This window comes from Triturus cristatus, chromosome 10 (assembly GCF_964204655.1).
Source record: "Triturus cristatus chromosome 10, aTriCri1.1, whole genome shotgun sequence".
Classification (NCBI taxonomy): domain Eukaryota; kingdom Metazoa; phylum Chordata; class Amphibia; order Caudata; family Salamandridae; genus Triturus; species Triturus cristatus.
The window spans coordinates 671,927,704-671,942,371 of NC_140593.1; the positions used below are offsets into that span (position 1 = coordinate 671,927,704).

Genomic DNA, 14,668 nt, shown 5'->3' on the forward strand with positions numbered 1-14,668 from the left:
ACGAAAACAAAAATGTCTTATGCCTCTGTTTTGGGTCATATGGACGTGATGCTTTCTCCCTTCACCTGCCCAGTCCTGTTTTTATCCCCCCCCCCTTCCTGGAGATGTTCACTCCTCATTTCCAATCAATCCATTCTAATGCACTGTGTGTCACTCAAAGGCACTTGTTCTTCCTAAAGCTACAGGCTTACCAGAATAAGAGCCGCGGTTGGCTCCCACATGAGTTTAGCTTGCCCCAAAGCAGACATGCATTGTCAACTGCTGTTTGTGGTGCTCTCTCAAGTTTTCATAAGATTCTCTTCTTTCCATACCCTCACCTTCCAGACTCTCTTCTATTCAATCAATGTGTAGTTTGCCCTCACTGCTCATGCAGAGCCCCAAACATAGGTGATTGCTCAATGAGTTATTATTTTCCTTGCCTTTCATGTGGGCGGGCCTTTTTGGCTTCATGTGTATTCCTTTCACTTTCCCTGTTCCATGAATGAGGGTATCTTTCTCTCAAGTAAGGCAAATTCTCTAACAGACGCGGCAGAACCGGACTACGAGGTAGTGCTGCTAGCTGCTTAGGCGCTTTTCACTGCTCCTCACTATTTTAAGCAAAAGATCGTTTTAGCTTGCATTTGTATTTTGTGTAATATTGTCACTTGTATGCCCTCCTGATTTTACCTGATCGCATCCTTCATCACAAAATCTTCCTACCCACAGTGAAGTGCTCCCACGCCCCGGTCCGACTCGGCAAAGTGCCATTGAGCGGAGGGCGGTCACGGGAGGCACTTCCGGGCGGGACACTTCTGGCGGCAGTCAGCGCTCTAGCCTCGCGCTGCGCTGCGCTGCTCTGCTATTTAATCTGGATGGCAAACCTCGCACGCAGTGGGCGCGCCGGCAGCGTGCCTAAGGCGCGCCAAAGTCAAGCCAGTCTGCACCCGTCCGTGCCCAGCTGGGACCAGGGGCCACCACTCCTGGCAACTCCCAAATCAATCTTAGCTACAGTGCCCAGTCACTGACCACTCTGCGAGGAGCAACTGATATTAAATGCTTACGCTCTCTGAACATTATCAACAACCCTTCGCGATACCCCCACTGCAACTTTAAGCTTCAACCCCATAGCAAGGAAGCACTGCCAGTTGACCACCCCCTTAAATTTTTCCTCCTGAACTGCCGCTCCCTCCCTAGACACTCCACTGAACGATCCCTACTATTAGAAGACCTTGAACCAGACGCTCGATTCTTGACGGAAACCTGGCTACAAGATGAGGCCGACCCAGCTGTCATTCAAACCCTACCACCTGGCTATTCAATACATAGAGCTGACCGCTTAACTGGAAGGGGTGGGGGACTAGCCATAATATTTAAAGAACATCTCAGCTGCCGGTCCTCCGCGGACGGGCCACCAGACTGCGAATTCATGAATTTTTCCCTAGAGCTTTGTCCCACCAGTACCTTCTCCGGCCTACTGCTCTACCGACCCCCAGGACCAATAGGGTAATTCCTTAACGCTCTCCCCACTCTTGCCGCCAATTTAGCCCTATCCCCAGCCAACTTCACCATACTAGGGGATCTCCATATTCATATGGACGACCACTCCAACCATCTGGCCAATGATCTATCAGCCAGCCTCTCGGCACTCCAATTCGAACAGAAAGGCTTTGCCCCCACACACAACAAGGGGCCATCTCCTTGACCCAGTGTTCAGCAATGATCAGAATCTCCTGGTCGGTACTCCCGTCCCCCTCCCGTGGACCGACCACTCGCTCATCCCCATGGTCTGGGTAACTTCAGTCCCCCCGCCCCCTCAAACCACTACGTCGACACTTGATAGGAAATTGTCTAACCTTTCCATCAGCCAATGGACTACTGTCCTCGATGCCACCAGACCCCACAGCGACCCTAACCCTGAGATAGCAAACACTAACTTTAACTTCTGGATCCAAAACTCATTGGACACCATACTCCCTAAAAAACCATCCCACAAGAAACTCAAGCAAAAATCGTCACCCTGGTTCTCCACCAAATTAAGGGAGCTTAAATGGACCCGTAGAAAACTTGAAAGAAGATGGAGAAAGAACTTTGCAGAGGAAAGCAAACAGGAGTGTAGAGAGGCAATTAGGAGCTACAAGGCTGAGATCAAAATAGCCCAATCCAACTTCTACGAGGAGAGAATTAATGCAGCTGCTAATTCACCCAAGGAAATCTTTCGCATTGCTAAATCCCTCTCCACTCTGCCACTCAAACAGCCCAATACCGAGGCAGCACCTGGCCGGTTCAACAACCTGGCAGAATATTTCCACCAAAAAACCCAGCTGATATGCCAGCCATTTCCTCCCCACCAACTGAGGCACACTCTACCCAGCACCAGCGCTTTACATCTTGAACCATAGTGCTACTTAGGGAAATTCCCTCTCTTAGACTCTGATGCCCTGGATGCCATCATTTCTAGAGTTACATCTGGCTCCTTCTTGGACCCCGCCCCCCCTCAGTACCTCTCTCTAGTCACCAACTCCATTCGCCCAGTCATCTTAGATGCCCTTAACTCGTCAATCACCTCCGGAACGGTGCCTCTGGCCTGGAAACAGGCCCAAGTGAGAGCCCTCTTGAAAAAACCTAATCTTGACCACCTCATTATGGCCAACTACCGTCCCATCTCTCTCCTACCATGGCTGAGCAAGTTGCTGGAGAGACATATAAATTCCACTTTGGTTCAACACTTGGAATCCAACAACTTGCTGCATGTTACCCAAACAGGTTTCCGCCCCCAGTTAGGGACCGAGACGGCCCTTCTGGCTTTAACAGAGGAGGCAAGGAGACTCCTGGACCAGGGCAGTTCAGCGGCTATCATTCTTTTAGACCTCAGTGCCGCTTTCAACACTGTGGACCATAACATCCTGCTCGAACGCCTAGAAAACATGGGAGTGACCAACATGGCACTGACCTGGTTCCAATCCTTCTTAAAGGATCGGTCCTTTCAAGTCTTTGAAGGTTCTGCCTCATCGACTCAGCAGCCACTCAGCTGTGGGGTTCCCCAGGGCTCTTCCCTGAGCCCCACGCTCTTTAACACTTATATGGCCCCACTGGCGGAAATAGTCCTTCCTTTCGGCATAAAGATCATTACCTACGCAGATGATACCCAACTGGTGGTGGCACTCAACCACCCAGAGGGATCATCTGATGCTCGAGTCGGTTGCCGATTGGATCTTAAGCTAAATGGGGCTAAGACCAAACTGATGTTTTTGGGCATATCTCCTTCTCCTACCCCGACACTCACCTGGCCTTCCGTTCTTTGCCCCATGCCCACCGCAAAACAGCAGATCAAGAGTCTAGGCGTGTTGCTTGACAACTCTCTCTGCTTTAACTACCAAGCCACTAAACTCTCCGCCACCTGTTTTGGCCTCATGAGAATGTGAAGAAAGATCCTTCCCCTACTCCCTCTCCAGGCGAGGAGGATTATGGTGCAAGCTCTGGTATTGTCCCGTCTGGACTGCGGAAACGCGCTGTATCTTGTTGCCTCTCAGGCCACAATCCAGAAGCTGCAAGTAATCCAGAATTGCGCAGCTCGCCTTTTGCTCCAGATCCCCCGGAGACAAACAGCGAAACCAGCCCTGCGCAGCCTTCAATGGCTTCCCATCCGGGCCAGGATACATTTCAAGGCCTTGTGCCTGGCACACAGGGCTATGTGGAAGGCAGCCCCAGGCATTCTTCAGTCCCTGGTCACCCCCTATCAACCTTCCAGAAGTCTCCGTTCCGGCTCCGCATTCCTCGCAACCTCCTTGAAGGTTCGCAGATCCAGATGAGGGGGGACGCTCCTTCTCTCTGAATGCCTCCAACCTCTGGAACTCCCTCCCGCCCTCCCTCCGCGGGGAACCCAATCTGCTGGTATTCCGGAAACGTCTTAAAACTCATGTTTAGCACCTCACACTAGTACCACACGCCTCCCTTGTCTCGCCACTCCGCAAGCGCTACGAGGCCCCAGGGTAGCTAAGTGCTATACAAATCTAATTTCATTAATTAATTCATTTCATTCAACTCATCTGAAGAAAACATTTTGCCATGCTGACGATTTCTTTTAATTTGTTACAGGCTAACGTGGTGTGCATTGTATATGATGTCACAGATGGGGCCACAATCGAGAAGGTAAGGGCATCCCTGCGTAAGTCCATGCCATTGCTGCGAGACCTTTTCACAAGCCTTACTGCTTTAATCTTTTTTGAGGTTGCTGCACTATTGACATACTGAAAGCACCCAGATGTGCAGCTTTTCCACCTTACATAGTGTCTGAAATCTACCAAGTCCAGGTCTGTGAAATGTTCTACGGTTTTACAGTCAAGAACTTGCATATGAGTAATTATTCGTTTTAGACTAGCTTACTTTATAATCTCTGAAACACATTATTTGTTTCTGGCCTCAGTGAGGACTATGCAACACTGAAGCTTTTACATGGTCAATCAAAAGTTTCAAACTCTGCCTTTTTGCCCTTGCCCGTCCCTTTCTACACAAAAACGACCTCTATTGCACCTTATCGTGTCCTGTCGCCATCTTCTAAAGGGATGCCAGTCCTGCATCTCCTTCACAAGCACATCCATGTGGACAGCTCTCTGAAATTATGGGTCCAGCCACTAGATCACCATTCCAAAACCACATGGGGAGGGATTTGCATCCCCCCCCTTCTCAGGTAGCATTGATATCTCTCTGCTCCTTGAAGAAGCACCTGTCAAAGGAATTACAAATTCCTCTCACCCTTTCTCACTGGTTGGTGACCTTATCATACAGGTTGTGTGAAATGTGTTCTTTGTGTCAAAACCGGCAAGTATTTGTTGCTGCAGCAGAGCCTAGTGATACACGAGAGGAACTAGATCCTGCTGTAAGGTACAGTTTAGCCTCTGGATGCCATCTGAAGTGTGAGATCCGAAGATGAAGCACATCCATTGTATGTATTTTATTTGGTGTTTATGTAACTGAGAGTTCTAAACTTGTACCTGCTATACACATGTTGCTTATCTACACTGTCTAACCAAACACCTCTTCTCCTGTGCTCATTCAGCTGTACATGTTGTGTAGTTTTATTGTGCATGCAAGGAGATGGGCAGAAGAGAGCAGATAAGGTGATATTAAACTAAATGCCCACCTTGCTTAGAATTAAGAGGGGGGGATATTTTAGTAAGAAGAGATAATGTGCTTGAATTTCGGAAATTACATTAAGAACATTAAGTAAGCTTCAGCTAGTGTTGTTGCTGTTTAATTGTTCTTGGGTCTTGTTGTCTGTAAGACATTATTCAACTTGAAGATAAGGTTGAAATCGTAAGATTTTTCAATACTTGGATCACACGGGGATCAAGTTTGAAAAGTTCTGCAACTCAACAATACTCCGCAAAATTTGATCACACTGTCTGTTTAAAAAATACCCCCCCCCAGACAAACAATTGGTAGAATAGAATCTTCTAGTTGCTAATTGTGGGATAAAGTGCTCCAGAAGCACCTAATGTCTCATTAAAAAGCAGAGCTAAAATGCATTTTATAACTGCCATAACACACTACTACTTCTACCAACCATATACCTATAAGGATATCTATTAGTTTCTATTGTAGTCTAGTGCCAAAGATTGACCTGAGAAGAAGGCTTGGCTCTCATCATTGGGTAACCTCTCAAAGGTCTTAGCCTTTTGAGGCGGAACACAAACCCTTAATGGTTTTAATGTCCTGCAAGGATTGTCTTTGACGATGAGGCTTAATCTGAACTGTCCTTGTAATACTAAGATCTTAACTAATGAAAGCACTATGTGTACTCAAACAAGGCTTGCCATTGGATAAGTAGGATTTTTGGCACAGCTTGTACCGGTCGATTATAATGGCATTTTAAAACAACGTTAGTGGTAACATGTTTCGTTTCCAGGTTGACTGTGGTGAACTGAAGAGCACAACAGCCACATATTCCACAGCTTAAATTGTTTTGCATTATTATATATCACTCCTGCTCTCGCTAATAAGTCATTTGCATTCCTTACAGAACAACAGCTCCAGCCTTTGACGCAGTCGTCATATTGCTCTAATAAGTTGCCACATCGTACTAGAGAGATCACTGTAGGAGAATGTACTATTCCTCTATGAACATCACTGTTCTAACTTGCATGCAGTTCACTCAGGGTTACTTCCTGATGCAGACGAGCCTATTGGGAATGGATGACATTTTTGACCACCTTATTCTTGCTCCTGCAAGCGTGTGAAGATAGTGAGTTAGAGCTTAAGGTGGTGCAGCAGTCATTTAGTAATTAAGATGCAGTTAACCTGACTGTATCAAACCATGTGCTCTTGATGTGAACATATTGGACCGCTTTGTAAGACTGAGGGCCAGATTTAGATCTTGGCGGAGGGAAATACTCCCGCACAAATGTGACGGATATCCCGATCACCATGTTACGATCCCATTGTATCCTATGGCGATTGTAATGCAGCAGACGGGATATCTGTCACGTTTGTTATGGAGTATTCCATCTGCCGAGATCTAAATAAGGCCCTGAGTGTTCACAAAGGATGCTACTAATCCTATGTATGGTTTTATCAGCTGCTAAATGCAGTACTTCCCAGATACCTTTACTTCACATGCAACTAAACAAACATGCCCATATTATCTCTGTCAGAGGGCTCACCATGATGCTTCCTTTTTCAGATCAGCTCAAAGTGGATTCCATTGGTGAATGGAGGAGCAGAGAAGGACTCCAGGTATGAGATGGAATTGGGGGGCTGTTGGTTCCCAACGAAAAGAGTGTTTTGTTAGGGGATACAATAACAAAGTAAGTAGGATTGTGAGTTACGTTTTTAAGGATGATAGTTTGGTAATGCACCATTGTGTTCAAGTTCATACTGTTCATATACAAATTCCTCTGTCTTAAAATATTCCCAACAGCCAGGCTAAGGACCCAGTAACTTTTTTCTTGTCCTAAGATTGTATGTTTCCTTCCTATTCAGAAGTCCTACTTCAGGAAGGAAAGTCTGTGAGCTACAACCTTCTCTTGTGATAACCCCTGTATCAGATTGTAAGGGTTAGAGGTAAAGAGGAACGCATGCAAATTTATCCTCAAAGTAGCTACAGAATTAATAGCAACTAAACAGAAAATTTGTTTGAATGGATAAATGCCAACAGAGTGAGCATTGAACGCACTGGATGGCAGGGCTGAATTAAAGAGTTAGATTGTCACATTGTTTGTCCATTGGTTTTCCTTCATCAATTTGAGAACAATCCATGGCAAAGCATGATTTGTTTCCTACATCAGACTGTTCTTGGAAGCAAACAATCTTACCTGGAGGAGTCACCGATGACTCCACTACATGTATGACATTGCATTTGTGAATGCTCTCCTTCCACGTTTTCGAAGGTGATCTGAAAGACAGTGATGTGGAAAAAGCCAGACACTATTACGAGAACTGATAAGCGAGTAGGTCACAGTTGTTCGCTTCATACAGTTCTGCTCCCGGAATGAAAATCTGCTTTCTTCTAGCAACAATGAAATGGAAAGGAAATGCCTTAAGTAGACATTGGTGCTTCAATGATATGGCACCCTCTTGTAAACCTAGAAAAACATACTACACTGTCACAACTGCAATGGTGGATTCTGATGTTTAAAAATAGTAATATATTCACTGTGCATTCTGTATTTCCAATTTTATGATGAATGCTTGCTTTCCTGTAAAGGGAGAACCCCTTCCTTAACCCACTGCAGAATAGCTATTAATGATTCTTGTTTTTCCATACCTGGAAATACATTGATCTTCCCTCTTATAATACTCCTCAGAATTCCAGTGATCCTGGTGGGAAATAAGTCAGACCTGCAGTCTGGGAGTTCCATGGAAGCCATTTTGCCCATCATGAACCAGTTCTCTGAGATTGAGACCTGTGTGGAGGTGAGACATGGCTTACATAGCTGCTTCACATACCATTTTTTGTTGTGATTGGAATGATGTTAAATCATGAAATGTAATGTTTACTAGGTCTTGAGATGTATTTGAACTACTTAGAAACTGATGAGTTCGGCTTGAGGCAAGTCCGGTGAGGTATTTGCAAGTGCAGTATGTATGTTGAAATAAACCATGTGAATCCTAGTGGCTGTATGTTCGGAAGTGCTCACTACTTTGGGAACATAAGGTATTCTGAGGGTTGACTAACAAAGCTGATGGAGAAGTCTGCATTGTGACTTGGTGCAGTGCTCTGGTGAGTGGCATACTTCACTTCTGTCCCTGTTGGCGAGCTAGTACACGCCTGCATCAGAGCTCAAGAGAAACTCTCAATGTGAGAGTGGCCACGTCTTCACCAACAGATCGGTGCTGTTTTGCCACAACATCTTAAGTGTGTTGTGCTTTACATGCTCAAGGCAGCAGTTATCATTCATAACACAGATATGTGACTGTGAGAAAGTGGCTCTGTATATACTGTTCCCAAATAGGTACAGTGTGCACAGACTCCACAGTCCCCAGAGGTTTGGCAGAGGCTAAAGTTAGATATAACCTTACTCTCTAAAGTGGTAGCTGGGTCGAGCAGTAAGGCAGTATCAGAGGACAGTGTAAAGCATTTGTTGTACACACTCAGTCAGCAAATGGTCTCACAAACCCAAGAACTGAACTCTAGGCCAATGGTTTGTATATAAAAATATATGGTTGTTTTATTTTAGAACCAACAAGAGGTATCAAAATATACTTTCTCAGAATGAGATGCTTTAGTTAAATACTTTGCAAGAGGCAATTGGCTTGAAATGCAATAGTTACAGTTTGTTGCAATAGGCAACACAATTTCAAACACAACAATACATTGAGCTCAATGGGAATTTTAAGTTATATGCAATTGATTACTTTCAGGATTACTTTTCTAACTCCAGGACTGGATCCTATATTCAGTCCTGGAACAGTTCTTGGAAACAAGTGAGTAAATAAGTTTTAGTTACTGTTGTGATTTTTAAGCAATATTTTGCTATTTTAAAAGTTGACACTTAGAAACTTTTTCTGATCAAATTACCAATGGTATCCTATGGAAGGAAATTCACTTAGCAGGTGAGTGGGGTTATGGTTACTTTTTCTAGGTCAGTGTTGGATCCTGGATCCAGCACTAGTGTACCACCTGTAAGCAGTTGAGAAACTGCGTTTAAGTTATACAGGCGATTTTTAAGGAATATTTATAAGTTTGCAAATTCGACAGAAGAAATTTCACAGAAAAACAGTCTATGGTTTCCTATGGAAGGAAATTCGGGTTACGGGTAAAGTATGTTCTCGTTACTTTTGTAATCCAGTGCTGGGCTCCTAGGTTCAGCACTGGGACATCTATCTAAAACAGGCAAGTAATTAAGTTTTTATCGTTGGCACGATTTTTAAAGAATATTTGTAAGTTTAAAAAATCAACAAACTTTTTCAGCAAAAAGCAGGCAATGATATCCTACGGAAGGAAATTCAAGTTACTGGTAAGTACGGTTAAAATTACTTTTGAGGGTCAGTACCAAGCTACAAGATGCAGCACAGCACTGAGGTCTCTCCTGATAACAGGTGAGTAAATCAGAATTCGTTGTTCGGCTGATTTTGGATAAATATTTTAAAGTTCCAAAACTCCACACTTAGAAGAATTTCGAAGAGAGACCAGTCAATGTTAGCCTATGGAAGAAAAGTGAGTTATCGGCTTTTAGGTAAGTACTCAACTGGAAGAGTTAAGGTTCTGGGCATAGACTCAGGGTTCTTCCAGGGTCAGGTAGGTACAGTTGGTACACCCTCAGCGGCACAGGGCAACCGGGTGCAGAGGTAGTTAGGCCCAATTTTATCCAATTAGAGGCAGGGGGCCTTCGGTTGGTGGCTGTGGGAGCTGGGCTCCTGGTCACTTGCTCAGGGCAAATGGGGAAGTAGATTAAGACATAGGTTGCACTGCCTGGGGCACTCGGGCGGCTGGGTGCGGGGTGCTTTTGAGCCGTCGGGTGCTCAATGTTATTCAGTGGAGATCTTGGAAAGTGAACAAAGGCTGCAGGCTCGGGGACGGAGGATCTTCAGGAGCGACCAACACTTCGAGGGGTAAGTTGGGATCTTGGAGGATAGGTAGGCACCCAGGAGTTGGGCACAGGGGGCCGTGGAGCGCCGGGTGCAGGGGTGTCTTTTGACATCGGAAAATCTTACCCCTTGCTGGTCGCGGTTGGAGGTTCCCTGGTTCTGAGGTTGCAGGCGTCGTCTGGGTCGTCGAGGAGGGTCCTTGGACACTGGATTCCAGGTCAGAATCGCTGGGGGGACGTCCTCGGGGTCTTTGTCCACTCGTGCACAGGTCGGGCTCGGCGGGTGCAGAGTGTGCTGGATTCGCGGTTCCTGGCTGGCACCAGGGGTATTGCTGTTTGAGCAGAACCACTGCTCGTGGGAGTCTCAAGGTGGTCCGGTCCTCCGGGGTTTTTGAGGTTGCTGACCACTGAAGGTGCCGGAGTTCCACAGGAGCAGGTTCAAGGATCAACAGGCCGGTAGGGCTGGGCCCAAGTCAGTTGGTGTCGTCCTCTTGTTAGCAGCTGCACGGCGGGTCTTCTGGTTTCTTGATCTTCTTGCTTGTTTACTAATCGGGATCTGAGGAAGGAAGGTTCAGGGTGCCCCTAAATACTAAATTTAGGGGCGTTGCAGGTAGAGTGAGGGCAGGGACCAATGGGTCCCTGTCCTGGGGTGAGTACACCCCCTATCCTGCTCCTCTCCTGTAGGAGGGGGGCAGGAGCCTAGCTGTGATTGGGCAGGGCTCCCCATCCTCAAGATGGCCGGAACCCGGAGTTGTGCTTCACCTCGTCACTCCCACCTGAGGGGTGGAGTTGGCACAGGCTGGCACATTCTCTTTCCTCACGTAGGGTTTCCCGCCAGTCTTTCCGCCAGAGTGGGTGTCAGAAACGGTGGGGGCCAGTTGCTGAGTACAGCAAGTGGCTTGGAGAAGCTCACAAAGGCGGCATGCCTTTGAAGCTTCCCCCTGCCCATCCTGGGGGAGGAGATCTAGCACCTCGCCCAGGATGGGCATTGTTGCAGGCCCAGGAGAGCGGGGTCTCTCCACCCAGGGGTCCAGCAACATGTCTGCTGTGTGGCAGTCTAGGCAGCCTCTCAGACAAGACGTGGATTGTAGGTTAGGTTTCAGGGGGCATCTCCAAGATGCCCTCTGTAGTGCATTTTACATTAAATCCCACACTGGCATCAGTGTGGGCTTAATGTGCTGAGAAGTTTGATATCAAACTTGCCAGTCTTCAGTGTAGCCATTATGGTGCTGTGGAGTTCGTAATGACAACCTCCCAGCACCATATACTCTTAATGGCTTCACTGCACTTACAGTGCACAGGAATGGCCCTGGGTACTGTAGGGGCACAGGGATCATGCACCTGTGTCCTCACCACTGGCATAGGGCACCCAGCTAAAGGGGTGGCTGATGTATGCCAGGGCAGTGGTTCTGGGCATGGTACACAGGGATGTGTGCCATGTCGACTCTGTGTTTAGTTCTGCACCAGGACACTCAGCTTGCAAAGGCAGTGTGTGTGTGTCAGGGTACAGGGCCCCTAAGGATGGCACAATAAGTGCTGCAGCACTTAGGGGTCTTCTCTGGTCACAATGCCCTGGGTACCTAGGGTACCATTTACCAGGGGCTGACATGTGGCCAGAGATGCCAATTGGGTTTAGGCTTTAGTACAGTTTTTAGGGAAGGAACACAGGCCCTGGGCTCCTGATTGGCAGGGACCCAGGACACACCGAGGCAATGGGACGAGACAAGCGCTTGCGAGTGGGAGATTCCCACAAGAACTCTCATGAGTCGTATTGTTTTCTGATGCGCTCCACTCCTGTCTTGATAGCTCGTGAGGAGAATCTTCTAATCCTCACGGCACGGTACGCATGGGCTAGGGCACCCCAGAGGACTCACTCCAGAACCCCGATAATTGCTAGCTCCCATTACTGATGGCTCAGTAATGGCAACTTCCCGGAGGCTGGGTCAGATTAGAGGTTTGACCTGATGTGGGTCTCAATAATATGGGAGATTTATTCACTGGAGGGGAACTGAGCTCTTGCTCAAACCTGAGAGAGGCATATGACATGCTTGCTGGGCATTTTCTGTTACCCAGAGCTCTAACAGGTTGGATCTGCAGCTGGTCGAAGATGAGCTCCTCAGAATCCCCGGAACATAACTGCCTCCGTTCTTTTTCTCATCTCTGGATGACCACTAAGATTACTCTACTGTACCGATCGCTGTTAAGGGGAGTGCAGTTAGACCTATGACCCCTAGGGCACCAATGGGAAACGGACCTAGGCCCAGCACTCTCTGACTACTTGTAAGTCTATACTGACATCTACCCCCAAGGTTTCTCGGAATGCCAGGTTTAAACGTATTCAATTCTTTTACTTGCACTGGGTATACAGAGGGCCCTGAAAGGCAATTAGATTGCTCTCCGCAGCTCTGTTTACTAGGCCTGCATACACCTATCGTGCCTCAGAAGGAAACAGACTGATTCACAGATTTAGCTTGAATACTTGCCAGGAGGCAAATAACAATGAATTGAAAATTTGCCTCTGGCCCGACCTGGGTGGCTGGGGTAGAGAACTAATCAAGTGGACGGACTGTGAAAGGGAAGCACTGTTTATGGCAGAAGCCAGGTGAAACGGGGGCGTCCCCTTGTTGCCCTCTTGGGACAGGATACTGGTGGCTTGTTACGAACAGGATAGTCCAGGGAGAATTAGGGACATGGGCCCGAAGTGGAAATGAGCCTTTTTAGGGGCCCACCAGTGATGGGGTTCACCCTTATCTGTCCACTGGTTCTTTAAACCAACAAAGTAGAGATTGGCACGGAAGCTGGAATATCAAATAACAAGTTTATTAATCTCTCATGAGTGGGACTACATCGATACAACACCCTCAGGCACTGTAGGAGGTAGTCCATAGGATACAGAAACCATGGTGTTTATATGCTCAGTTTACAGCTGAGCAAGCATGGAGACTCAAATGGGAGGTACAGGCATACACAGGAATAGCTATTGACTAACAGGGGCAGGCAAATATTACTTAGTCAGCAAAGTGGGAGGGGAACCAGAACTCCTTACATTAGTCGAAATAGCCTGACAGTTACACTCTAAGACAGGTGCATTCTAGCAGCTACAGGCCTTTCTGAGCTTACACAGTGCTCTGGCTCAGTACTGAAGGAGTTAACTACAGTTGGTGACTCAAGCATAATAGAAAGGCAAGCAACAGTGAAGGCAGGAGAATCATATGGCTAACAAAAATGGATGCCACAACCAAAATGGGATTTCCACACCGTTATCACCTGCATCTTCTCAGTCATCCTCACTAGTCTCATACTCCGCTACTACCCCTGCTGAAGTTGACTCACCTACTGTCTCTGCAGAATAATGCTAAGTGGTCTAGATCCAGTTTGCTTGTGGAATGTCTGAGCCGTGCTGCTGACTGTGGCATCTGAGGTGTGACGGTGGCAGCTGTGTGCTTGTAACCTGGGGTGGTGCTAAGGGGGTCCTGTTCCTGGAACACAGTGTTCATCCCTGGTTTGGCACTGACTGTATGACTGACCTCACTTGCTGTCATGTGTCCATCATGATGGGGCTCAGACACTGCTTATTGTTGTTCTACTAGCGCCCACTTACCTGGTTTGTTGAGTTTCTTTTTGTTTTCTTTCATGATTGGTTTATTTTTCGATGGATTCAATTTTGTCATTTGTACCATAAATGCAATAAAGCCATTAAAAATAAAAAAATGTTATCTACACTTCAAAGATAATTTTGTCAGAGTTTCAATTGGTGGTTACATGCCACTAGTATCCTGGGTGGCTGCAGCATTTGTACACATGTTGCCTTGCATATTTTGGAAACTTAAATTGTTATAGATTATTGCTCTAGTGTCATTGGCTGGAGAGCAATGGTTCTCTGGTGTCTCCAGTTCCCGATCAAATTGTATTTGCACAGGTTGGAGGAGAACATAGTGACGTTCATAGAACTTCGAAATAAAAGCTCATCCCAACACTCTCTTAGCTGTAGACTTGTATAAAGTGAACTTAACCTATGGTACTTTGCGAATTGCAGACCTGTCAAACTCTTGAAGTGCAGTGCGTCTTTGACCTAGCTGAGACAATATTCTCAATCTCCTTATTCTGTTTTTGGGTTGTCTCCTTCCTCTGGAGCTCCCTTGGGCCCCACGGGAGTGCATCAGGTGTGCCTATGTCCCCGCCGGTGGTTTCTCCCTAGGGTTTAGGTTGGCCTCCTGTTTCTAACACCTTCCCGACGCCAGTGCACATCCCATTGAGGCTCCCACCTTTGTTTTCTGGTCTGCAGACTCCAATTTTGACGATGGGCTCTTGTCTGCCGGATCCGATGGGGGTGCAGTCGACACCGATTGATGTTCCTTCCGACATCGAGGCGTCCCCTTCTCAGCTTTAACCGGTGCCGGATGCTGCGCAGATGGAGCCAACTGTCTCGGACTCCCTTCCTCTGGTTTTTCCTTCTAAAGACCATGGTTGTGGAAGTACTACAGAAGGTGTGATGTGTCCTCCTCCCATTTCGGACACGGTCCCACGCCCTATGCAGTCTAGCTGGTTACTTCACTTGTGTTACGCCAGTGGCTTAGAATTTTCTCCAGCCTCCTGTCGCCTCCTGATTTGGCTACGGAGGCGAGATCCGCTCTGGTGGACATGCTCAATCGAGTTTTGGTTGT

The 14,668-nt window shown here is 47.0% G+C and overlaps 1 protein-coding gene across 2 annotated transcripts in view; it reads left to right on the forward strand.

The window, feature by feature from the left end:
- Positions 1–14,668, forward strand: part of RHOT2 (ras homolog family member T2) — a 332,445-nt gene that overhangs the window by 128,073 nt on the left and 189,704 nt on the right. For both annotated transcript variants that reach the window (XM_085628143.1, XM_085628144.1), the window contains exons 5-7: positions 4,075–4,128; positions 6,659–6,711; positions 7,782–7,890. In XM_085628143.1, coding sequence (XP_085484269.1) covers positions 4,075–4,128; positions 6,659–6,711; positions 7,782–7,890 — 216 coding nt within the window. The remainder of the gene's footprint in view (positions 1–4,074; positions 4,129–6,658; positions 6,712–7,781; positions 7,891–14,668) is intronic.